The 24,704-nt window shown below is 45.1% G+C and overlaps 1 protein-coding gene across 2 annotated transcripts in view; it reads right to left on the reverse strand.

Moving 5' to 3' along the window:
• The window catches only part of LOC141132411 (A disintegrin and metalloproteinase with thrombospondin motifs 2-like), a 1,679,109-nt gene that overhangs the window by 681,416 nt on the left and 972,989 nt on the right, over nucleotides 1–24,704 (reverse strand). For both annotated transcript variants that reach the window (XM_073620760.1, XM_073620761.1), the window contains exon 9: nucleotides 10,809–10,941. In XM_073620760.1, the coding sequence (XP_073476861.1) occupies nucleotides 10,809–10,941 (133 nt within the window). The remainder of the gene's footprint in view (nucleotides 1–10,808; nucleotides 10,942–24,704) is intronic.

Consider the following 24,704-nt stretch of genomic DNA (forward strand, 5'->3'; position numbering starts at 1 on the left):
TGATTATTGGTTGTCTTAATTTATGTCATGGAATCCAGGATAATTATGGTTTAATTCAGAATGCAATTTTTGTTATGTACGCTGTTGATGTCCCTCATTGGCAGTGTCCCTTTAATATTATGGTCCATGATTCTAATATTGATCACTAATTAACCTTATTAGAATGTCCTTGTATCACCTTTATAAGGTGATGTTATTGCTAACATTAGCCTTGTGTAATAATTTTTATCCCCTTTTTTTCTTTTTCTTTTTCAATCTGTTTTTTATTTTAACACGAATGCCTTTTTTCAGTGCACTGATTTTTTTCTCCTCTCTGCTGACACTTCACCTCAGATTGAGGCTTGGTTTCCTCCTTATGGAGTGCAGTGGTATTACTTCCTCTCTGTGTGATGGGAAGTGCATCACATATGAGAGTGAGGCTTGAGGAGCAGGCTGGCTAGCGCTCTGACCAGTTCCTGATAGATGGACTGATTCAGGGCACAGCTTATCGTTTTTTTGTATTTATTTTTTCATTTGAATCTCCTAATTTAGAAACATGAGATACATGGTTCTCTGTTTCATTAATTTGTTCTTAATATAACTATTCAATTAGTCATCCTATGACCCTGAAAACCGGAAGTGATTCTTACTTGTTGCACTTCCGGTTTGTAGACACTCCCAGTGGGGGTCATCTTCTGTTTATAAAGCGGTGAGGTGAGGGTGGTCCATACCCCAGATGACGGCTCCTTAGCTGAAACATGTCGGGTGGACCCCTCACGATCGCCGATATTTGAGCTCTGTTTCATTCTTCCAAATGTGAGTTTGTTTTTTATTATTTTAATAAACGAGTGTTTTAAAACGTTATTACGCTATGTGAGTTTTGTTTGCTCCTTGCATGGCATATGAAACTACACGTTTGGCTTATGCTGGATTACCTATGGGAGAGGAAGCCGTGCCGACCCCCCTTTTTTCTTTCCACCATCTGTTGATGACATCTGACAAGATGCATTTCCCAAAACCAGTGGTTATTATGCTTTTTTGACTTGTCTGGCGTACGCCATTTCAGGTCAATTTTTTCCGGTAAGCCTCCTCTACTCCTGGTGTTGGCCCCGGCACTGATGTACAATCTATGCACACTTGTGGTTTCCCTTCTGCCCACTTGCCAGATTTGGTGCGACTTTGGTGCGACTTCTGCCCACTCGCCAGATTTGGTGCGACTAAAATTCTGTGAATACCATCTGGCCATGCATCACCCCCTTTGAACTCTGTTGATGTTTTCTTCACTATTTTTCTACACATTTTTTATGGACTTTTAAAGTTTTATGTTTTTTATGTTTGGTGTCTGGCTCATGGAACCAGCACGGGTTTCTACTAATCACTGGCACATCTGATGATTAAGCATTATTGTGTATTTACTTTATATGTGATCAACACTGATTAATTATTTGACACTATCCATTTTATGATCATACATTTTTTGGCAGTATTCACTATTTTTTTATGTCTTTATTGTAATACACACAGCTGTGGATGTGATATATAGCGCCACACTTTTGTTTTTTTTCTGCCTTGAGTCTATAGGTGTGTTGGCTGCTTTTCACTTTCTTTCTAAACGTAGCACTGTACTTAATTTTTATTTTTGATCTCCCTTTTACATGCAAACTCACCTCAGTCAATATGAGTCTCTCCCACATCAAATCTCTACCTTTATCCCTGTGGTGGGATCTTATTAAAGCCTTTATATATAGATGTTCTTGGTACAGCATGGGGGGGGGCTTTATGTCCACCATTCAGGCCAGCTGTTTGAATGACCACAAAAATGAAGACGATATTAAAGTATTTTTGGATAGGATGTTTAATCTCTTAAAAAGGAAATCTCACCTTCACTGGCATACCAAATACTTTGAATTATATATAAAAGAGAAAGTGTGTCCTCTAGGCTTACGCATTCAAGTTTTTCCAACTATCAGGGACCCTCCCCTCGACTTCAAAAAGTCGTGGGAACACGTCCTTACAAAATGTAGCGTTGAGTTGATGACACAGCTCACCTCCCAGTATTATGCCGACATAGCTATGCTGGATAATGAAATTGAACACCTCAACGCACAATTCCCCAAAATCATGGATTTCCCTACTGTCCCTGATAAATGGAAAGATGTTAGGGAATGTCTGGAGACACTCAACAAAGAAATTATCACTAAAAAACAAGGCAAGTTTGCCCAGGACAAATTTGCCTTCTCAGAAGGCTATGCCTATTAATGGATAAACCCTTCAATAGAAAGAAAAATCCACGTATAAATCCACCACCAGAAATGACTAACTTGATACATCTAACCGAGTCTGATTCGTCTGTCTCCTCTTCCCTTTCCTCACAGGCTTTGACACGCTCTACACATGCATGTGCACCTGGTGCACCCCGTAAGATAACTTACCGGTGAAGGACACCCTGTGAGGGACTCTAAAAAGGGTAAAAAAACTTGGCAAATCACACAAACCCACCACCCCTGGGCCTCAAGCTCAAACAAGCAGGGTACCTCCCCACACTTTACACAATACAATCCCAAAATTACTTTTACCGCACACTAAGACCATCTTTCCTAACTCTGATCTTTTAGTTCTGGGAACACCAGAGCCCCCTCGCCAGGGCAATCTGAATGCATTCGTCCTCAAGACCCCAATGCCAGGCACATACCAAAATCTGCTTCTGTAACCACTATGCAAACCCCTGAAACACTCAACATCATTAACCCCACTTCACCCCTGAAGAGGAGACAGTTTTACAGTTGGGCTTAGGGTTTTGTCCCTCTGAATCTATTAACGTCTTTGAAACCATCAAGGATCCTTATCTCTTTGCCCGTAACCTCACTGTTCGCTTTATTTTTGACAGGGACAGGCAGAGCCTCAATATGGAGAGGGAGTTAGTCAAAAGAACTAAACATTTTACTATGCAGGAATTCAGAGCTCTGCGTGATCTCATGCTCCACTTTGACAAGGGGGAGGCGGATTCACCCATCGCTGTGACCCAATCAGGGTCACCTCCATTGACCTCTCCGATTGGCAAAAATACTGGGAAATCTAAAATTAAAGTCCTGCACGTTCCCAGATCTGATGATCTGTCCGACTGTGTGGGCCTTTCTCCATGCGTCCATTAAGTCTCTTAAACAACAACAATGGCCTAGTCTACCGTCTAACCTTACCAAAAAAACAGATTCGGGCACTTAGCAATCTGCAGAAACATGCACATTTGGTCACTGAACCCTTGGATAAGGGTGGAAACATAGTCCTTATGACACATCTTCAATACCAAACTATGTGCCTGGATGTGTTGAATAATACTACCCGGTACATGCCTTGATCCAACAATTTATCCTTGAATTCCGGGGTCTGTGTATCGGTAGATTCTGGGGTGGCCTCACTGATGAGGACACTCTCAGATTCATCAATACCCAGACCCCTCAATTACCAACCTTCTACACACTACCAAAAACTCATAAAAACATGTTAACACCACCTGGGAGACCCATTGTCTCCGGCATTGGGTCTCTCACTGAAAGCGCGAGTAAATTCATTGATGCATTCTTCATGCCACAAGTTTTGAGCTTACCGTCCTATATTCGGGACACTACGGACCTGCTCCAACAGGTCGAGGGGGTCTAGGTCCCTCCAAACGCTCCCCTCCTCGTGGCTATAGCTGTCGAGGCACTATACTTGAGGATCCCCCACGAGCAGGGTGTTCGGATGGCTGTTACCTTCTTGATGGAGCAGGACTGTAATACTTGGCCCCTTAACCACTTTATTTTGAAATTGCTACACTTCATTTTGACTAAAAACTATTTTACTTATATGGACCAAACCTTCTTACAAATGCAGGTGGTGGCCATGGGCACATCCTGTGCACCCTCTTATGCCAATCTCTACCTGGGGGCATGGGAGAGATCTATCTTTGCAGATGATATCCTGCAACACTTTTTGGATCATGTCCTGTGCTGGCACAGATTCATTGACGATTTATTTGTGATCTGGATCGGCACGGAACAATTGCTAATACAATTCACTGAATGCCTGAATATCAACTCATTCAATTTACATTTTTACATTCTCTTTCAGTGACTCTTTCCTAGACCTAAAAATCTTTAAAAACCCCATGAGTCAAATTGCAACAGACCTATACCACAAACCCACAGAGGGTACCACGCTGCTCCATGCCTCCAGTTCACATCCCCACCCACTGATACACAGAATTCCATATGCCCAGTACCTGGGGCTGCAACGCAACTGCACAGAGGACGGGGACTTTCTTGCTCAAGCAGCTGCTCTTCGTGAATGTTCATTAGTACAAGGCTATACACGCACAAACCTTAGGAAGGCTTTAATAAAGCCTTCGCACAAACCAGAACATCTCTCTTATATGCTCCACCCTGTACAAAACTTCCACAGACAGTTAAAATCATAACTAAATTCTCTATTCATCACAACCAACTACGCACTTTGTTATCTGAACACTGGCACTTGCTCACTGATCACCATGTCCTGAGCAAATACATCAGATCTAAACCTGAGTTGGTCTTTCGCAGAGCAACCTCATTGAGGCATAGACTTACTAGCAGTCACTACCAGGTGGACCCAGGTGAGACCATGGGTCCTCGTGGTACTTTCCGCTGTGGCCGTTGCCCCTGCTGCCCTTGGATTCAAGAGGGCTCAACTTTTACTCTCCTCAATGGTGAGACCTTCTCTCCCCATCAACATGCCACTTGTGGCACGAGGGGAGTTATATATCTAATGGTCTGTGCCTGCCATGCCTTCCACGTAGGCAAGACCATTAGAGAACTACAGCAGAGAATGGGAGATCATTTATACCACGCTACAAATGGCAAACTTACTACGGTGGGCAGCCATATAGGCCTATACCACAGATTTCAACCCAATGTTGTCAGATTCTTGGTTTTGGAAGTCGTCCCAGAAGACCCCTGAGGGGGCGACTGGACAGAGCTATTTTGAGGCGTGAAACTCACTGGATCGAGTGACTTAATGCTCTTAATCCACCGGGCCTTAATGAAACCCTGTCATAAAAACCTTATTTATGATAATTGATTTGCTCCATCTATTGGGTTCTGCCCATTCCTGTTTAATGTGTAGAACTGCTGACCTTTATGATTGTTCAATTCCCCTTTCTTTTTCCCCTTTCGGCCCCCCTCTTCCCCCTCTCCCCTACCTCTCCCCCCCCTCCTTCCTCCCTCCCCCCCCACTTCCTCCCTCTTTCTGTTTCACTTTCTTTCCACTTTCCCTTTTCTATTTAATTTTATTCCAATCTTTTACCCCATTGCTGCGCCGATTGCTCCAATGCTATAAAGGATACAACACATATGCTTAATGAACATTATGTCTATTTTTAGAATCTTTCATGTAAGTTCCCGATTGGTGAGATTGTTGACTAATTGTGTTTGTAATTAATTGGTTCAAACTAATTGTAATCGCCTGACTGTTCGTCATATCTAGGCCTGTTGATGATTTCTACATCAACCGTGCCTGGAATATACCTACAGCCTCACTACCTCATTGTCTATATTATTGTACTTATGTGGCTGAGTCTGCCCTGCCTTTGAAGAGGACGGCGTGAGGTGGTTGCCTCCCCCAAACGGTGGACATGTGTCCTACCAACTATGGTTGCTCCTTCCCCCCTTCTCCCTGATTGGTGGCATTGAGCCAACTAGACGTGAGTCACATGCGTGCGCGCTTGGATCACACGCAGCGGCGTCGTTACAATGACAGCCCTCCGTGTGTGTCAATGTGCGCACACTGTGGGTGGGACTGGTTAGGTGACGGCTCCCCTGATTGGAGACGCTATATAGCTGCAGCTATGGCGGCCTCCTATTGCAGATGGCCGATACCTGGGGACCACGCTCCACCCAGCATCTGACAGGTAAAAAATCTTTCATGTGACATCCCACAGCTCAGCTGCTTTGCCTTCACTACCAATCCACTTACATGTGCAGGAGTGTAATCGCTTATGCCCGCACTTTACATTCCTTTTATAGGTTGTTGCTTGCTTGGAAAGCACCTTGTGGCACTAGCTTCAGTGCTCTGCTTATCGGGGGGAAAACTCCTGTCAGCAACACTGCAGTGACTCTGGGTTGGACTCTTTTGATCCCCGGGCCGTACATACTACCAGACATACAGTTGGTGGGTCATAGTTAAGCATTTGATGTTTTCACTCACTTTTTTTTCACCTATTTCACTTCCTTCACACACCACCATGTCCTTGGACATCTCTCTCCCCACCTCCCTTCCCTTCACTCATCTCCATCCACTCCCTCTTTTCATTTATTTCTTAACACTCAGTCTTTGTTTTTTCACATCACACCATATTTTCACTTTCATTTTCTCCCTCTTCTTCTCCCCTCCCCCTTCTTTTTTCCTCTTTTCTTCTCCCCTCCCGCCGCTTCCCCCCTTTCTGTCCCTCTCCTTTCTCCCCCTTCTCTTCTTCTCTCACACCTTGTTTACCCATCACCTTTCCCACTTCACTTTCCCCCTTCAGTATCCAATTTTCCCCTGAACTTGTGTGTCACCAATCCACTTATTATGGCTCATAACTTCCATGCCAATATTTTTCAGCAACTGCACCCTATACACTGACTCCTGTGTCCGCCGCGTGGGGGGATTACCCAATTTTTTGGGTGCCTCACACTTTGCTGCCCGTGACCCCGTCTTGATTGGTAAGCTAGACTCAGCTCTATCAATTTACTCCAAAGTGTTGTGTATTTATTGTATAAAATTTGTCTACTATTTTTTCTTCCCCCCTCTCTTGTTAACTATTAATTTCTATATCTTGTGACAAAATCAACAAAGAAATGTATTTCTCTCTAGATGTATTAGGACAATTCCTCCTGAGGAAGCAAATTTATTCGCAAAACATGTAGAGGAACTCAAATTGGACCTACATCTTCAGAAGCTCCATTACACTGTGAGGTTCTTGCTTTGTAAAGTCTGTATAAACATTTTTTTTTGCTTCTGTATGCAATTATGTTTTTAAATCATCTTTTGTAGCTATGTGTAAAAACTGTTTTTGTATAATAAAACTACATTTTTATATTCAACTGCTTCATCCCTGGGTACTGAGATAGTTCATTCCCATTTTTGTCTTGGGGCATTTATTGGAGTAGCTCCAGACAATCCTCTTCTATATCATTGTCAATTAAGGATGATGGTACCCACCCCTATCAATATGTATTTATCTCCATTGAGGCAACTTCATTCACTTTTTTTGACTGAGTTTTCTTCAACTCATTCAATCTTTTTCTGGGACCATTGACAATTATACAGCGATCAGTGCTATAAAAATGCACTAGTTACTGTATAAATGTCACTGGCAGGGAAGAGGTTAACACTAGGGGGCGATCAAGGGGTTAACTGTGCTTCCTCACTGTGTTTTAACTGTAGGGGGATGGGAGAGCCGGGATCTGTGTGTTTACACACAGGACATGATTGGCGGGGGTAAAGCCACAAGATGGCGCCAAGTAAGAACATGCTGTGAAGCTCCATGCATCTCCCCCGAGCGAGTGCGCTATGATAAGAGGTAGCCTGTATGCTTAGATACCCTACCTGAGCTGGTTTATGCTCCTATTAGATGCTGTTGGATGTGGAGCATGAAGCTGTACCTGATCTGGAGCTGCGAATGCTGAGAACGCTGCATCTGCTACCCGCTACCTGTCATAGGCTCCCTCAAGCTCTCGGTGATACCATGCAGTGAGGCTTGTGTCGGACATAGATCGGGCTGTTGCTGGCAAGAAGGGAGGAGAGTCGGAACCATCGAGGTGCCTGTGGCTTTGCTTGCTGCTTGTGAGAGAGGTCAGGAGGTGGGCTGTCTGTGGGCGCGTGGACGGCAGGAAGCCGGACGGAGCCGGTGACATCGTCGGCCAGCTAATAGCGCTGTGGAGAGGGCTCCGGCGGGCGCAGTCCCCCTCACTTCCCCCTTGCTCCCCACCTATCTCTTGCCTGTGAGAGAGGCTTGGGAGAGGTTTAGGAGGTGGCTGAGTTTGTCAGTCCTCCAGCGGACGGCGGTACTGGGTGGATAAAGCGAGGCAGTCAGCCTTACGGCAAGCCCCCCAGAATACTGAAAGACTCCCTAAGGTATCCAGAGGAGATAGAGTAACTGAGGGCAACCTACAGTAAAGATCTTCCAGTGGTGCCGACAGGCGGAGGACTGAAGACCGGGTAGGAATAAATGAAATGAAATAAAAACTGGCTAAAAGTAATGTAACTATAGAGCAAAGAGATTATTACTACTAAAGTGTCCTGAGACAAGTTGGAGAACTTTTTGATTGGATGCAGCAGAGGGACAAACTGTGAGAATACTCTACTTTAAAGATATGGTCTCAAGAGGAAGGTTTGACTTAACCGTTTAATTATTTCAACTAACGCTTTACTTTGCCTTTTATTTCTGCTGACAAGATTGCTCTGTGGACTGTTTTTTAAAAGCTGATATAACAAACAGAGTGGAGATATCCACATAGGCTGTATTTACACTTGCATTCTGCGCCTATCTATGCTTCGCCTCTGCTTTGCTAGCTACTGTTTACATTGCTCAGATATTTTTATCAAGACTACCATATGCAGATATGAAAGATGCATTGAAGACAATCTTGGCATCTTCCTGAACAAGTGGGAAGATGGAGGATGTGTTAAAAGCCCTGCTGCAGGCCACTACAACCCAGCAGGAAACCAACCACCAACAGCGGGAAACCAACCACCAGGTCGCAGAGGCCAATGCAGTGCAGCAGGAGGCAAATCACCAGTTTGTGGAGGCACTGGTGGAATTAAAGAAGGGGTCCACAGGTAGGGTTGCCACCTTATCCCTTTAAACCCAAACACATATTAATTACACATGTTCTTGGCTGATTACGGTGGTAATTAATCTCACTTGGTGCCTTATCTGCATTAAATTAGCCACAGAACATGTGTAATTCATATGTGTTCGGGTTTAAAGAGATGAGGTGGTAACCCTATCCACAGATCCTTTGCCAGTGGAACAGAAAATGCTGTGTGCCAGCTATTACATGCAGAAGATGTGGAAACTTATCTTGCAACTTTTGAAAGAGTCGCTGTTTGGGAAGGATGGCAAAAAGAGCAATAGGCAGGAATGCTAGCACCCTTTCTGACAGGAGAACCCCAAAAGGCCTATTAGGACCTGGAACCAGATGCTGCCCAGGACTATGAGACACTGAAGGCTGAGATACTTGCACGCCTGGGTGTCACCATTGCAATCTGGGCTCAGTGGGTGCATTGTTGGGCATATAGTACTGACAAGCCACCTCACTCCCAGATGTATGACTTGATACACCTCACCAAGAAGTGGCTGTAACCAGAGCTTTTGACAGGCCCCAAGATTATTGAGCATGTGGTCATGGACTGTTATTTGCGTGCGCTCCCTGCCACTTTGAGGAAGTGGGTCAGTCATGGGGACACCAAGTGTGCAAACCAGCTGGTGTACCTGGTGGAGAGACCATGGGCTCAGGACCTGGAGACTGGCCAAATAGTTTAGGAAGGTCTCTGAGGCCGTTGAGGACAGGGTTGGGAACCACTGCTCTAAAGTACCCCCAACAGGCCATATATGCAGGTTTTACTTTATCTTGCACAGGTGCTTTAAATCAGAGTCAACAGCTTGGTATTTTGGACAGCTATTTTATCTAAGAGAAATTCCCAAAACATGGCCTGTTGGGGGTACTCGAGGACAGGGTTGAGAACCACTGGTTTAAAGGATTGGGTACAGAACACATAAAATGTTATCGCTGCCATGCGTTAGGTCATATTGCTGCTAACTGTTCCCTAAACGATGAACCAATGCAATGTGATAATGCTTATTTGAGAAAACACATATCTCTATTTGCACAGGTGGCATGGACTACATTATGTCAGGGAGGCATGGAAAAACAAATGTGTGTGATTTCAGTTGATGGATAGCCAGTCACTGTTCTGCTAGATTCTGGTAGTGTTGTGACATTAAAGGTGATTGTGTAAATCCTGCAAAGTTACATCCTAGCTCTATTGGGTTTATTTGCATACATGGTGACACATGTGACTACCTGAATACTGTGGTTGAGGTTGATACCCCAGAAAGTGTGCCATAGGCTTGGAGGAGGCCAAATACCTTGGCTATGTTATTGGTCGAGGGCTGATCATGCCTCAGATTAATAAATTGAGGCGGTTCAAAAGTGGCCCCAACCTATAAATAAAAAGCAAGCTTGTGCATTTATTGGAATCACAGGATACTACAATCGTTTTATACCCAATGTTGCCACCATTGCAGCCCCCTGCAGATCCCAGAGTTCACAAAGGAGTGGTACAGACTAGGGTTGCCACCCCATCCCTTTAAACCCGAACACATATGAATTACACAGGTTCTGAGGCTACTTAAATGCAGATAAGGCAACAAGTGAGTTTAATTACCACCTTAATCAGCCACAGAACCTGTGTAATCACTATGTGTTTGGGTTTAAAGGGATGAGGTGGCAACTCTAGTACAGACAGATGCCTCTGATGTGAGACTGGGTGTGGTACTGTCCCAAATTAGAGACGGTGAGGAGCACCCAGTGGTTTACCTGAACAGAAAGCTAAACAGACATGAGAAAAACTATGACATTGTTGAGAAGGAATGTTTAGCTATCAAATGGGCCTTAGATGTCCTGAAGTATTACTTGTTGGGGAGAACAAACTAGTCACTGATCATGCCCCTCTCAAATGGATGTGTGATAACAAGGAGAAAAACAGTTGTGTGAGAAGGTGATTCCTTGCTCTGCAAGCATTTAAAGTAACAGAAAGTACATATTACTTACAGCAGTGCACATCATGTAACCTACGCCAAAATCAAATCGGCATTGCTCATTCATTGAATATTGAAGTCCTGGCAGCTGAGGAAGAGATGGCCAGTCATGTGCAAATGGATCATCACGCAGACAATCATATGAACTGTAAAAAAAAAAAAAAAAAAAAAGTGTGAGAATTAGAGAGACTAAAGAAAAAAAATGTGGAAGTTTGAACTGCAAAGATTATAAAGTGCAACTATGTGCAGCATGAGATATTGATTCTCTAGGAACAATTATAATGTGCTAATATGTATGCAGTGAACTGCACAGATTTGTGCTTTTTAATGTACAAATAGCAAATGTACCTGCTTCATAAACAGCCAATTAGTAATGGTGTGCTTTGTAAAAATAGAAATGACCCTAGTTTTGTAGCTTGCATAGTGTGTTATAAAACTTTATGCCCCGTACACGCGGTCGGATTTTCTGACGGAAAATGTCGTGTTGTCGGAAATTCCGACCGTGTGTGGGCTCCATCGGACATTTTCCATTGGATTTTCCAACATACAAAGTAGGCTATAAAATTTTCCGACAACAAAATCCAATCGCGTCAATTCCGACCGTGTGTGGACAATTCCAACGCACAAAGTGCCACGCATGCTCAGAAGAAATTCCGAGACGGAACAGCTCGGTCTGGTAAAATTAGTGTTCGGAATGGATAGAGCACTTTCGTCACGCTGCAATGTAAAAAATGGTTTAATACAGCACACACTCTTCTTCTTTATAATGTGAGAAGAATTAAGTAGTTTTGCTGCTCATATTCACACAGACTTCTCACAAACTTCTTTCTTTATTATTTATCGTGATTCCCTCAATATATTTTGATTTGTCACATCTGACCAAATTTCTTTTTTGTTGTTTTATTTTTGTTTTGTATTTTTTTCAAGGCTGATTTTTTTTTTTTTTTTTTTGGGGGTTTGTATTTTTTCCCAGGCTGATGTATTTTTTTTAGTTGTTTTGGGTTTTACTCCATAATATTTTTGTGTGTGTTTTGTGTGTCAAGTTACCACAACACCATTATTATCTTGTATTATTTAATCTCAAGGAGGTTGCTTGGTGTTGGTGTCCCTTGTTAATTTCACAGTGTAGTTTTGAAATGTACCTGCCTCCTCACAAACAAACTGTCCCTTTTGAAGGAAAACACACATAGGCGAGTATAATTGAACCAAAAATTCCTTTATTAAGGGCTCAGAACCAAACAAAGAGGGAGGCAACGCTGGAGAAACAGCAGAAATTGGCGAAGCCTTTGGCCCCCAGGGCACACATCAATTATTTTACTGCAAAATTGGTGGCCTGAGGAGTCCATATATAAGGGAGTGCAGTCTGGTCCAGAAGTCCAAGAGATCATGAAAGCAGCAGATGACATGAATGTCCCCAGGCTGTGGTACTACAAGAGACTGCATCTTTTGTCAGACCAGACTGAACCCAGGGCCATCACTCTCTGGTCTTCCTTCCACGCTTCCTTCCATGCTGTGGCTGTGGTGGTGTAGTTGTGGCAGGAGGAGGAGGATGGTCCAACTCAATCACGTCGGTATTGGGTGTGATTTTGCCACTCACCCCCTTAGTTAGGACTTTATAAAGAAGTTTCTCACACATGAGGCGTTGACCCTCCTGCATGCCCTTCAGTTTGGTGGCAGACATGCAGGCAAAGGCCTCTTCAGGAGTAGGTAAGGCTCTGAGGGATGCAGAAGCCTCCTATATGAGCCTGAGAGCTGAATCCTGCACGTGACTCCCCTTCCTGGGTCCTTTGTTTGGAAGGCGGAGGGGAGGAACCTGCAATTCTGTCAGGCTCCTACTGGGCCCAGGCTTCTCCTGGCTGCAACTTAGCCCTGCCTCCTCCTGGCTGCCACTTAGCCCTGCCTCCTCCTGGCTGCCACATTCCACAGCCTCCTCCTGTGTGCCACACTCCAGAGCCTCGTCCTGGCTGAGGTCTTCCTGTGTATGAAAAAGGGACATAGTTTTAGTTTTTTATTCATCAATCACACACAATTTTCATCTCATGACTGTTGCAAATTGAATGTTAACAAATATAACAGACTATCCTTCTGAGCCCAGCATTTTTCATTCTTGTCCCAATTATTTTTGCCCACTACTGTCTATTGATATGTAAAAAACTGTATTAAATCAGCATCTAGTGATCAATAATAACATCTAGTAAACATAATTTATTTATTGACCAGAAATCTGTAGAAGAATGCTATACCTGACTCCATCTGGGCTCCTCCACTTCTTCCTGGCTGGAAGTTCCAGGTTGGACATCGGAAGCCTCAGCTGGGGTGGAAGGAAGAGTGGAAGGAAGGGTTGAGAGGGATTCCCTGACTCCAGTCTGGTCTGACAGAAATCGCAGTGTCTCATAGTACCACAGCCTGGGGACATAAACGTCATCTGCTGCAGCTCCGGATCTCTGGGAATCCGTGACCTTCTTGCGCTTCCTTAGATAAGTGCTCCTCAGGCCACCAATTTTGGCTTTTAAATAGGGGATGTTTGCTGTGGGGACCACCGGCTTCACCAACTCCAGCAGTTTCTCCAGCGCTGTCTGCCTCTTTTGTTTATTATTGTAATGTGGATGTTTCACCTGCCACAGACAGGGCAGCTCCCTGTACTTGTCTATGAACAGGGGGAGGATATTGTGGTCATTGAAGCCATCCATTTTATCTGCAAGACACAACACAAGACAAACCCTAATGTCAGGCAAAACTCTCCTAATCTTGTTACTAGATAGGCCTCAATCTAGAAGCAGTATAGACCTAAGTTTTGCTCTTACCTTCGTTATCACGATAGGCGCCTCCGATACTCCTTCCTCCGCTCACAAATCGTACATACTACGCACGCTGTTACGCTTTATACACACTGCGCATGCGTGTAACTCCGCCCGCCCGACGTTCTTTCTAGTCTATTCCCCGCCCCTTCTCGTTCGGCGCAGTGGGGGAAGAGCACATGGCGGAGACACAGCAGGTGCGTGCTAATTACAGCAACGAGGAGGAGGAGGAAAGCCCGGAGCCTGAAACGTCTGGATCCAGAAGGAGAAGATTTAAGGCATCGAATATGTCCTTTGGGGAGATGTTGGAGATGGTCGACATCCTGAAGAAGGCCGACTATGACGGGAAGTATGGACCTTACCCCAACCCCAATGTCAGAAAGGCCAAGATCATGGCGAAAGTGGTCAAGAGTCTGCACCAGAATTTCGGGGTAGGACAATCGAAAGATCAGCTCAGGAAGCGGTGGTCAGACCTGAAATTAAGAGATCATGAGCAGTACCGAAAGATCCGGAGAGTGCTGCAAAAAAGTAAGTAGTTGTCCTGTGTAACTATTCTTTAGGTTTATTACGTTCGTGCTGCTCCATGTGCTTTTCTTAACTGTTATCCAGTTTCAAAAGGCAACTTTCATGTTCATGGGCACATTATTCGTTCGTATAAAACACCATTGTTTTGGTCATATGCCTTTGCCCACATTTTTTAGGGCCTAATTGTCTGAAACTAATTTGGTTGTGTAGATGGGTTTGTTACTAGAATGAAATGCAAACTAGATTCTGTGTAAGGAAAGGACACTCAGCAGCTGTTTACACATCTGGAGGCTGGAGCACTAGTGTGGGACACAAGAACACCCTTTTTATGAGGGGTCCCACACAGGTGCTCCAGTGTATACTATAGGGGTGTCTCCATCTGTGAAGCTTGTACAAAACAGGTAAGTATTGAAGCTTGACAAAGGACAAGAAAAATGCAACATCTTGGAACTCTGCCAAAACAGACAATTGTACCCCACTTCCAAGCAATGTTTCATATTAATAGTTCTGCCATCAAATATCTGTGTGCTAAGTATACCTATTTTTTTTTACATAGGGGAGAAAAAACTCGGAGGACACCCCTCATCCGAGGAGACCAGAGACCCCCCACCTCTGGAAGAAGGGGAAATTCACCCAAGACAAGCAGAGCAGGAGGAGGAAGACGTGGTGGAAATTGGCACCACAACAGGTGAGTGTCTGCGACCACAGGCTGTTTTTTGGTTTATATCTTTTTAGGTGATCGTGATGTTGTGGATCCAGATCCTTTCACCTCGGAAAGTGCACAGATCTTGATCGGGGAGATCATGGGGTGTAATAGGGACTTGGAAAACATCAAGAAAAACATCAATGATGTTCTTCAAAAAATGAAGAACATCATTGATGTTTTAGGGAGAGTTTAAAACCCCTCCAAATTCCTTTGGTTTTTTTGTGTGCTAAAATTTTTTGACATTTTTTGACAAATTTGAGAAAAGCCAAATTTTGAAGATGCACACAGTGTGTCAACATGTGCTATCTGCCATCACAGGAGATCAATGGACGCGTTTTGGGGGTGCAACCCCTTCCTCAATAATAAAGTAACTGTGAGGAAGGGGTTGCACCCACAAAACACGTCCCTTGATCCCCCGTGATGGCAGGTAGCACATGTTGACATTCTGCAATTTGTGTGCATCTTCAAAATTTGGCTTTTCCTGGGGTGACTTCAACCCATCTGAACGCAATATCAAACACAGTTTGTAAATACTCACGTCTGATATTGCCTTCAAGTTCTACCAAAAGTGAACTTCGTAAGTTCAAGATTTGTGTCTTTCTTGTTGGTTTTAAACATGCCTGTTTTATCTTAAATGGACATTTCTACTTTTTCTAATGTGACACCAAAAATTGTTATACAACAAACATGTTGGTTTGTTTTAAAAACCTTTTCTAAATGCACATGTGATTGTGCTGGTATTAAAAAGATTGTTAATCAAGAATGTCTGGATTATTGTCTCAACGCTACAACACTTTTGTGGTGCTCTAATTGATGTTTTCTGTGACAATGGGGGTTATTTCCTAAGGGCAAATCCACTTTGCACTACAAGTGCAGTTTCAAGTGCACTTGTAGTGCAAAGTGTCTTTGCCTTTAGTAAATAACAACCAACAGTGCTTTGTAAGGTTACACAATCACGCCCTTTTCAGGACTCATCACATTTCTGTCAGGGTCAGCTAAAACAAACACAAGCAGTAAATGTCACCAAAGATTTGAGTAGTTAGTTTTTTTTATTATAAAAAGTTTCAGACATTGTCTGGCATATTGATAGCCCCCCTACCCGCAAAGTATTCAAGGTATCTTAGCCGGACATCAAGGGCACTCAGGGGGGGGCAAACCAGGACAGCCACTTTCAAGCGCCGTCAGGGTTGTTTCATTTTGAATTCCAGCCTCAGGCCCAACTGAGCCTGCATAGTTGGCAGAATGTTGCCGTAAAAAGTTGTGTAGATCACAGCATGCCAGGATTATATGATTCAGTTTATACTCTGCCATATGTATGGGTGTAAGAAATAGGCGGAACCGGCTGGCCATGATTCCAAACGTGTTCTCCACCACTCTTCTGGCTCTGGCCAGCCGGTAATTAAAAGCCCTCTGGTCCGGGGTGAGGGTCCTCATCAGGAATGGCCGCATAAGATGGTCCCCCAGCGCAAATGCTTCATCCGCAACAAAGACGAATGGGAGTCCTTCCACATTGTCTTCTGGAGGTGGCAAGTCCAAGCTGCCATTCTGGAGACTCCTGTAGAACTCCGTCTGGGCAATGACTCCACCATCAGACATCCGGCCATTCTTCCCCACGTCCACATACAGGAACTCATAAGTAGCCGACAACACCGCCAACATTACAATACTATTGAACCCCTTATAATTATAATAGTACGACCCCGAGTTGGGTGGTGGGACGATGTGGACGTGTTTCCCATCAATTGCCCCTCCGCAGTTAGGAAAGTCCCACCGCTGGACAAAGTGGGAGGCCACAGTCTGCCATTCCTGTGACATGGAAGGAAACTGTGGAGTCAAACAAAAAAAAAAATAGTCATTTTGCACATAAACAGGGAAAGCAGATTAGACACAAACATTCTTGGCCAACATCAAGATAACATTTATTTGAGGGAGTTTTTAAAGACCAAAGTATAAGGTACACCTATCAGATCCCCCCCCCTCTCATGGGCCATTTCTAACATTATAGGGGGGGACTCTTAGACAGGTAACCCTCTCCACTTCATTGAGAGATGAATGCCTAAATAATGGGTATTACTTTGAACAGCCCCTCCTTAGTTACACTATTGGCAGCCCACTGGACAGGTAAGAAGTGTCATAATACAAAGATATAAATACACATTGTACACATTTGAGCACATTTGGACATTCTGCTATTACCTATCAAGATGATAATAGTATACAGAAACTTGAAACAGTACCATTTGAAAGTATACAGGCAGGCCCTTGCACTACATGCTTTAGGGAATTCATCCATAAATCTGACCACAAAAGAGGTGGGTATAGTGTGTATGGGTTTGGCAAAGTCAGCAGATAGATGATTGAGGATAGATAGAGAATTGGTATCAGCTGACTTAGCAGTTGGGGGGGAGGGAGGGTTAAAAATGATTTGGGGACCCCCAAAAAAAAGCCTCTGGCACTCTGCCTGAATTCAAAGCACAAATCACATTTTAAAACATTTTAGGGGTGTTTGGGGTAAAGCACTACTATGGAGCTGATAAAATACATTGTTAAGTGACTACATGAGGTGAATAGGGATGAGCCGAACACACCCCTGTTCAGTTCGCACCAGAACATGCGAACAGGAAAAAAGTTTATTCAAACACGCGAACACCATTAAAGTCTATGGGACACGAACATGAATAATCAAAAGTGCTAATTTTAAAGGCTTATATGCAAGTTATAAAAAGTGTTTGGGGACCTGGGTCCTGCCCCAGGGGACATGGATCAATGCAAAAAAAAGTTTTAAAAACGGCCGTTTTTTCAGGAGCAATGATTTTAATAATGTTTAAAGTCAAACAATAAAAGTGTAATATCCCTTTAAATTTCGTAGCTGGGGGTGTCTATAGCAGTGTTTCTCAACTCCAGTCCTCAAGGCGCACCAACAGGTCATGTTTTCAGGATTTCCACTATTTTGCACAGGTGATTTGATCAGTTTCACTGCCTTAGTAATTACCACAGCCGTTTCATCTGAGGGAAATCCTGAAAACATGACCTGTTGGTGCGCCTCGAGGACTGGAGTTGAGAAACACTGGTCTATAGTATGCCTGTAAAGGGGCGCATGTTTCCTGTGTTTAGAACAGTCTGACAGCAAAATGACATTTCCAAGGAAAAAAGCCATTTAAAACTACTCGCGGCTATTGCATTGCCGGTCCGACAATACACATAGAAGTTCATTGATAAAAACGGCATGGGAATTCCCCACAGGGGAACCCCGAACCAAGATTTAAAAAAAATGACGTGGGGGTCCCCCTAAATTCCATACCAGACCCTTCAGGTCTGGTACGGATTTTAAGGGGAACTCCGCGCCAAAAAAAAAAAAAAGGCGTGGGGTCCCCCCAAAGATCCATACCAGACCCTTATCCGAGCACACAACCTGGCAGGCCGCAGGAAAAGAGGGGGGACGAGAGCGCCCCCCCTCCTGAACCGCACCAGGCCACATGCCCTCAACATTGGGAGGGTGCTTTGGGGTAGCCCCCAAAAAACCTTGTCCCCATGTTGATGAGGACAAGGGCCTCATCCCCACAACCCTGGCCGGTGGTTGTGGGGGTCTGCGGGCGGGGGGCTTATCGGAATCTGGAAGCCCCCTTTAACAAGGGGACCCCCAGATCCCGCCCCCCTGTGTGAAATGGTAGCCTACCATTTCACTAAAAAACTGTCAAAAATGTTAAAAATGACAAGAGACAGTTTTTGGCAATTCCTTTATTTAAATGCTTCTTCTTTCTTCTATCTTCCTTCATCTTCTTCTTCTGGTTCTTCCTCCGGCGTTCTCGTCCAGCATCTCTTCCGCGGCGTCTTCTATCTTCTTCTCCTCGGGCCGCTCCGTACCCATGGCATGGGGGGAGGCTCCCGCTCTTCTCCTCATCTTCTTCTTTTCTTCTTCATCTTCTTCTCCGGCCGCTCCACATCCATGCTGGCATGGAGGGAGGCTCCCGCTGTGTGACGGCGTCTCCTCGTCTGACGGTTCTTAAATAACGGGGGGCTGGGCCACCCGGTGACCCCGCCCCCCTCTGACGCACGGTGACTTGACGGGACTTCCCTGTGACGTCACGGGGAATGCCACAGTCCCGTCATGTCCCGTGCGTCAGAGGGGGGCGGGGTCACCGGGTGGCCCAGCCCCCCGTTATTTAAGAACCGTCAGACGAGGAGACGCCGTCACACAGCGGGAGCCTCCCTCCATGCCAGCATGGATGCGGAGCGGCCCGGAGAAGAAGATGAAGAAGAAAAGAAAAGAAGATGAAGAAGAAGATGATGAAGAGAAGAGCGGGAGCCTCCCCCCATGCCATGGGTGCGGAGTGGCCCGAGGAGAAGAAGATAGAAGACGCCGCAGAGGAGATACTGGACGAGAACACCGGAGGAAGAACCAGAAGAACCAGAAGAACCAGAAGAAGATGAAGGAAGATAGAAGAAAGAAGAAGCATTTAAATAAAGGAATTGTCAAAAACTGTCTCTTGTCATTTTTAACATTTTTGACAGTTTTTTAGTGAAATGGTAGGGGTACTTTTGTACCCCCTTACCATTTCACACAGGGGGGCGGGATCTGGGGGTCCCCTTGTTAAAGGGGGCTTCCAGATTCTGATAAGCCCCCCGCCCGCAGACCCCCACAACCACCGGCCAGGGTTGTGGGGATGAGGCCCTTGTCCTCATCAACATGGGGACAAAGTGTTTTGGGGGGCTACCCCAAAGCACCCTCCCAATGTTGAGGGCATGTGGCCTGGTACGGTTCAGGAGGGGGGGGCCTCTCTCTCGTCCCCCCCCTCTTTTCCTGCGACCTGCCAGGTTGCGTGCTCGGATAGGGGTCTGCTTTGGATTTTTGGGGGGACCCCACGCCGGTTTTTTTTTTTGGCGCAGGGTTCCCGTTAAAATCCATACCAGGGGGACCCCACGTCATTTTTTTTTAAATTTTGGTTCGGGGTTCCCCTGTGGGGAATTCCCATGCCGTTTTTATCAATGAACTTCTATGTGTATTGTCGGACCGGCAATGCAATAGCCGCGAGTAGTTTTAAATGGCTTTTTTCCTTCGAAATGTCATTTTGCTGTCAGACTGTTCTAAACACGGGAAAAATGCGCCCCTTTACAGGCATACTATAGACACCCCCCAGCTACGAAATTTAAAGGGATATTACACTTTTATTGTTTGACTTTAAGCATTATTAAAATCACTGCTCCTGAAAAAACGGCCGTTTTTAAAACCTTTTTTTTGCATTGATCCATGTCCCCTGGGGCAGGACCCAGGTCCCCAAACACTTTTTATGACAATAACTTGCATATAAGCCTTTAAAATTAGCACTTTTGATTTCTCCCATAGACTTTTAAAGGGTGTTCCACGGCATTCGAATTTGCCGCAAAAACCCCAAATTGTTCGCTGTTCGGCGAACTTGCGAACAGCCAATGTTCGAGTCGAACTCATGTTCGACTCGAACGCGAAGCTCATCCCTAGAGGTGAATATAGGGCCAGGAGACCATGCTGGGGAGGTAAGTGAAGGCAAATATATATGAAGGACAACAAAAATAATTACCTAAAAATCCAGCATGCATGAGAACAAAGGGGACATTCACAGCATATTACAATCATGGTAATTAGGGAATGAGGAAAGAAATACAATATATTATCAAACATTAAATACAATAAAATTTGATATTAAAGGATAAAAATCTTACCTTAATATACTCCTTCTGCAGGACCCGGATGATGGCAGAACAGGTCTCTGGGATAATGATCCCCAAAGCCTGGGGGGAGATGCCTGTCGAGAACTTCAAGTCCTGCAGGCTTCTCCCCGTCGCCAAGTACCACAGACGACGAGCCTCTGCTCCGGAGTGATGGCTTGCCTCATGCAGGTATCCTGCCTACTAATATAAAGGGTCAGCAAAGCCAACAAACGGTGAAATACGGGGTCCGTCATCCGGAGAAAGTTCCTGAAGTCATCAGGATTATTCTCACGGATCTCACGGAGCAAAGGCATATGACAGAACTGGTCATGCTGAAGCAACCAATTCTTGGTCCATGAACTCCTCCCCACCCTGTTCATGGACTGGACTTGTGTCAAGTTAAGGACCCCAACACCAAGCCCCCGCACAGCACGAACTCTACGAGGAGTACGTATACGCAACATGGCTAGAAAACGGTCGGCTGCTCAGAACAAAGTAACAGAACGCACTGAAGAACAGCAAGGCCTGTGAAGAACGACCTGAAAAACAGTAACGAGCGGACAAGATCGCACTGAATAGTACAATACGAACTGACTGCACGCACTGAAGAGCAGATACAAACCCACAAGCACAAACTGAACAGCAGAAAACGATCTGAAAACCACAAGTCTGAAAAAGCGCGAATCGTCTCTCACCAAACTTTTACTAACACAAGATAAGCAAAAGGAGCCCAAAGGGTGCCGCGCTTGGTTCTGAACTGGCCTTTTCTAGTCTCGTCGTACGTGGTGTACGTCACTGCGTTCTTGGCGATCGGAAATTCCGACAGCTTTGTGCGACCGTGTGTACGCAAAACAAGTTTGAGCCAACATCCGTCGGAAAAAAAACATGGATTTTGTTGTCGGAATGTCCGATCAATGTCCGATCGTGTGTACGGGGCATTAGTGCAAACAATATTTAAAGCCAAGTTTTAGAAACAGGGAGGGGTTTATAGTAGAGCATTTGAGGTCTGTGTGTGAGTGAAAATCGAGGCACACAGATCCTGTGATAGGAGCAGTGACAGGCAATGCCTCAGGCTTGTCTCCTCCATTAGTGCAGAGTGGGTCAGAGCACAGAGGGCCCCATCCCCCTCACACTTTGTACCTATGGAGGAGACAAGTCTGAAGCGCTGCAGCAATGCCTGTCACTGCTGCTCTCTAGCTCCTGTCACAGGATCTGTGTTCCTCAATTCTCACTCACACAAAGGCCCAGTCACTGGAGCTGACTGCTTCTGCTTGGGGGCAGGGTGCTGATACCATCCACTGCCAGCTCAGAAGAAAGGAAATCTTCCATGCCTGTGAGAGAGATCTGAGAGGCTGATGTGAGGTCTGTGAATTTGGGGGGGGGGGTTTACCTATGCAGATGAGCTGGAAGGGGGCTGTGAAGACTGTGGATGGGATGAGACTGATGATGAGGAGGGACTGAGAAGCCCAAGGATGGGGGACTGTGAAGCCTGAGGATGGGGGAGACTGGAGACTGAGGGTGGGGGGAGACTGGAGACTGAGGGTGGGGGGAGACTGGAGACTGAGGGTGGGGGGACTGTGAGGACTGGGGGGGACTGAGGATAGGGGGGCTGTGAAGACTGAGTATAGGGGGGGAACTGTGAAGACTGAGCATAGGGGGGAACTGTGAAGACTGAGGATATGGGGGGACTGTGAAGACTGAGGATAGGGGGGGACTGTGAAGACTGAGGATGGGGGGGGGGGACTGTGAAGACTGAGGATAGGGGGGGGACTGTGAAGACTGAGGATAGGGGGGGGACTGTGAAGACTGAGGATAGGGGGGGGACTGTGAAGACTGAGGATAGGGGGGACTGTGAAGGGAAATATTAAGTCCTCCATATACCAAGACATGTTAGACAATTTCATGCTCCCATCTTTGTGGGAACAGTTTGGGGTTGGCCCCTTCCTGCTCCATGACTGCACACCAGTACACAAACAAGGTCCATAAAGACAGAGTGGAGACTGCAAGCCGGGCCTTCTCATCCACATCAGTGCCTGACCTTGTAAATGCGCTTCTGGAAGAATGGTCAAACATTCCCATAGAAATGCTCCTAAACCTTATGGACAGCCTTCCCAGAAAATTTAAAGCTGCTATAGCTGCAAAGGGTGGGCCAACTTAATATTGAACCCTACGGAGTAAGTCTGGGATGCCATTAAAGTTCATGTGTGTGTAAAGGCAGGCCTCCCAATACTTTTGGTAATATAGTGTATATACATATTAAGCAATGGGGCCCAGCTTACGATCTTGCACATAAGCCCACGGATTTCATAAAATGCCCCTGGTTGCCACCATCCATAAATAGAAGAGAGAAATCTCCCCCAGTGCTATGTTAAAGCAGTAGTTAACCGCAAAAATAATAAAAAATCTTCTCCCTGCAAGGCTATGTCATAATGTGCTAGTATGCATCACATACTAGCATATTCTGAAAGACTTACCTGAAAACAAAACCCTCCAGCGGCGCACTTTCACCGCTGACAGGGCTTCCATCTTCACCTGGTCTTCCTTCCAGGTTCGCGGGCTGCAGCCATCTGATCACGGCCACGGCACAGCTGTCTCAACAAGTGGCACGCTGTCCATTGAGAGAGCAGCGCCCATGCGTCGGTGCCATCACCTTCGCTGCATAAGTAAATATAACTATAAAAGGAGATATTTACTGTACCTACATTTAAGCCTTATACAGTCTTACCTGTAGGTATAAATCAACTAAAAACCCTTTACTACCACTTTAAGAGACACAATAGAAAATCCACCATTCGGCCATCTTGTTGTTCCAAGAACGCTTACCACAAAATGAATAATTAATAGGTATTAATAAGTATTTGTGAACTCTGGATTATATACCCTGTTTGCTATGTGTGCTCTGATGGTGTTATGTGTGTATGTATATACTGTATATACAGTATTGTGCAAAAGTTTTAGGCAGGTGTGAAGAAATGCTCTAAATGAAGGGGTTGTAAGGGCAGAAGTTTTTTTATCTTAATGTATTCTATGCATTAAGATAAAAAAGCCTTCTGTGTACAGCAGCCCCCCTCAGCCACCCCTAATACTTACCTGAGCTGATCTAGATCCAGGGATGTTGCAGCAGTGTCTTGTCTGCCCGGGACTCCCCTCATTGGCTGAGACAGCAGTGCAGCGTCATTGGCTCCCGCTGCTGTCAAAGTCAGCCAAAGAGGAGAGAAAGGGGGCGGGGTCAGGCCGCAGCTCCATGTCTGAATGGACACAGGGAGCTGTGGCTCAGCTTGGGTGCCCCCACAGCAAGCTGCTTGCTGTGGGGGCACTCAACAGTAAGGAGGGTCCAGGAGCACCAAAGAGGGAACCCAGAAGAGAAGGATCTGAGCTGCTCTGTGCAAAACCACTGCACAGCGCAGGTAAGTATTAAATGTTTGTTATATTTAACTAGTAAAAAAAAAAAAAAAGCACTTTAAGAATGCTTTCTAAAATACGTATATATTTTAATTGTTTAGTTTTTTCAATTTACAAAATGCAAAGTGAGCAAACAGAAGAAAAAATCTAAATCAAATCAATATTTGGTGTGACTACCCTTTGGCTTGCAATCAGCATCAATTCTTCTAGGTACACTTGCACACAGTTTTTGAAAAACTTGGCAGGTAGGTTGTTCGAAACAGTATCCATGTCTTGTATGGACAGGGACGGACACAGCGCCTCACAAACACATCATTGGGTACATTTGGAGACATTACCTATCTCCTACTGCACTGAACACTTGGCTCCCCAAGGACCCACGCAGGCTGCAGTTTTCTTATAAGCTCCTGAAACAGGTTCACCAGACAGTACCACCCCCACAAGAAGGATTACCTCACACACTTATCATTTCTGCCGCTACAGAATGCTCTGATGTGGACCTACATGGAGCTAAGGAGAAATAACATTCCTTCACATGATATGTCTCTCCACTAGCCACCGCTTTCCATGTGCATATGTGTTTATACAGACTTTTTCACCTTTTAAAGCTCTGATGAAGAGGTTATCCTCGAAATGCGTCAGCTCTTCTTTTAGCACTTGCCCCTGTTTGGGCATGTCCTACTTGTAACACTATATATGTACATTTTGTAACCCCCCCTTCACAAAACGTAGTATGTTTATTGTATATAGGCAATAATGAATCAATTACATTAGATAAATATATAAATACACA

The sequence above is a fragment of the Aquarana catesbeiana genome, linkage group LG03, assembly GCF_042186555.1.
Source record: "Aquarana catesbeiana isolate 2022-GZ linkage group LG03, ASM4218655v1, whole genome shotgun sequence".
In the NCBI taxonomy this organism is placed as follows: Eukaryota; Metazoa; Chordata; class Amphibia; order Anura; family Ranidae; genus Aquarana; species Aquarana catesbeiana.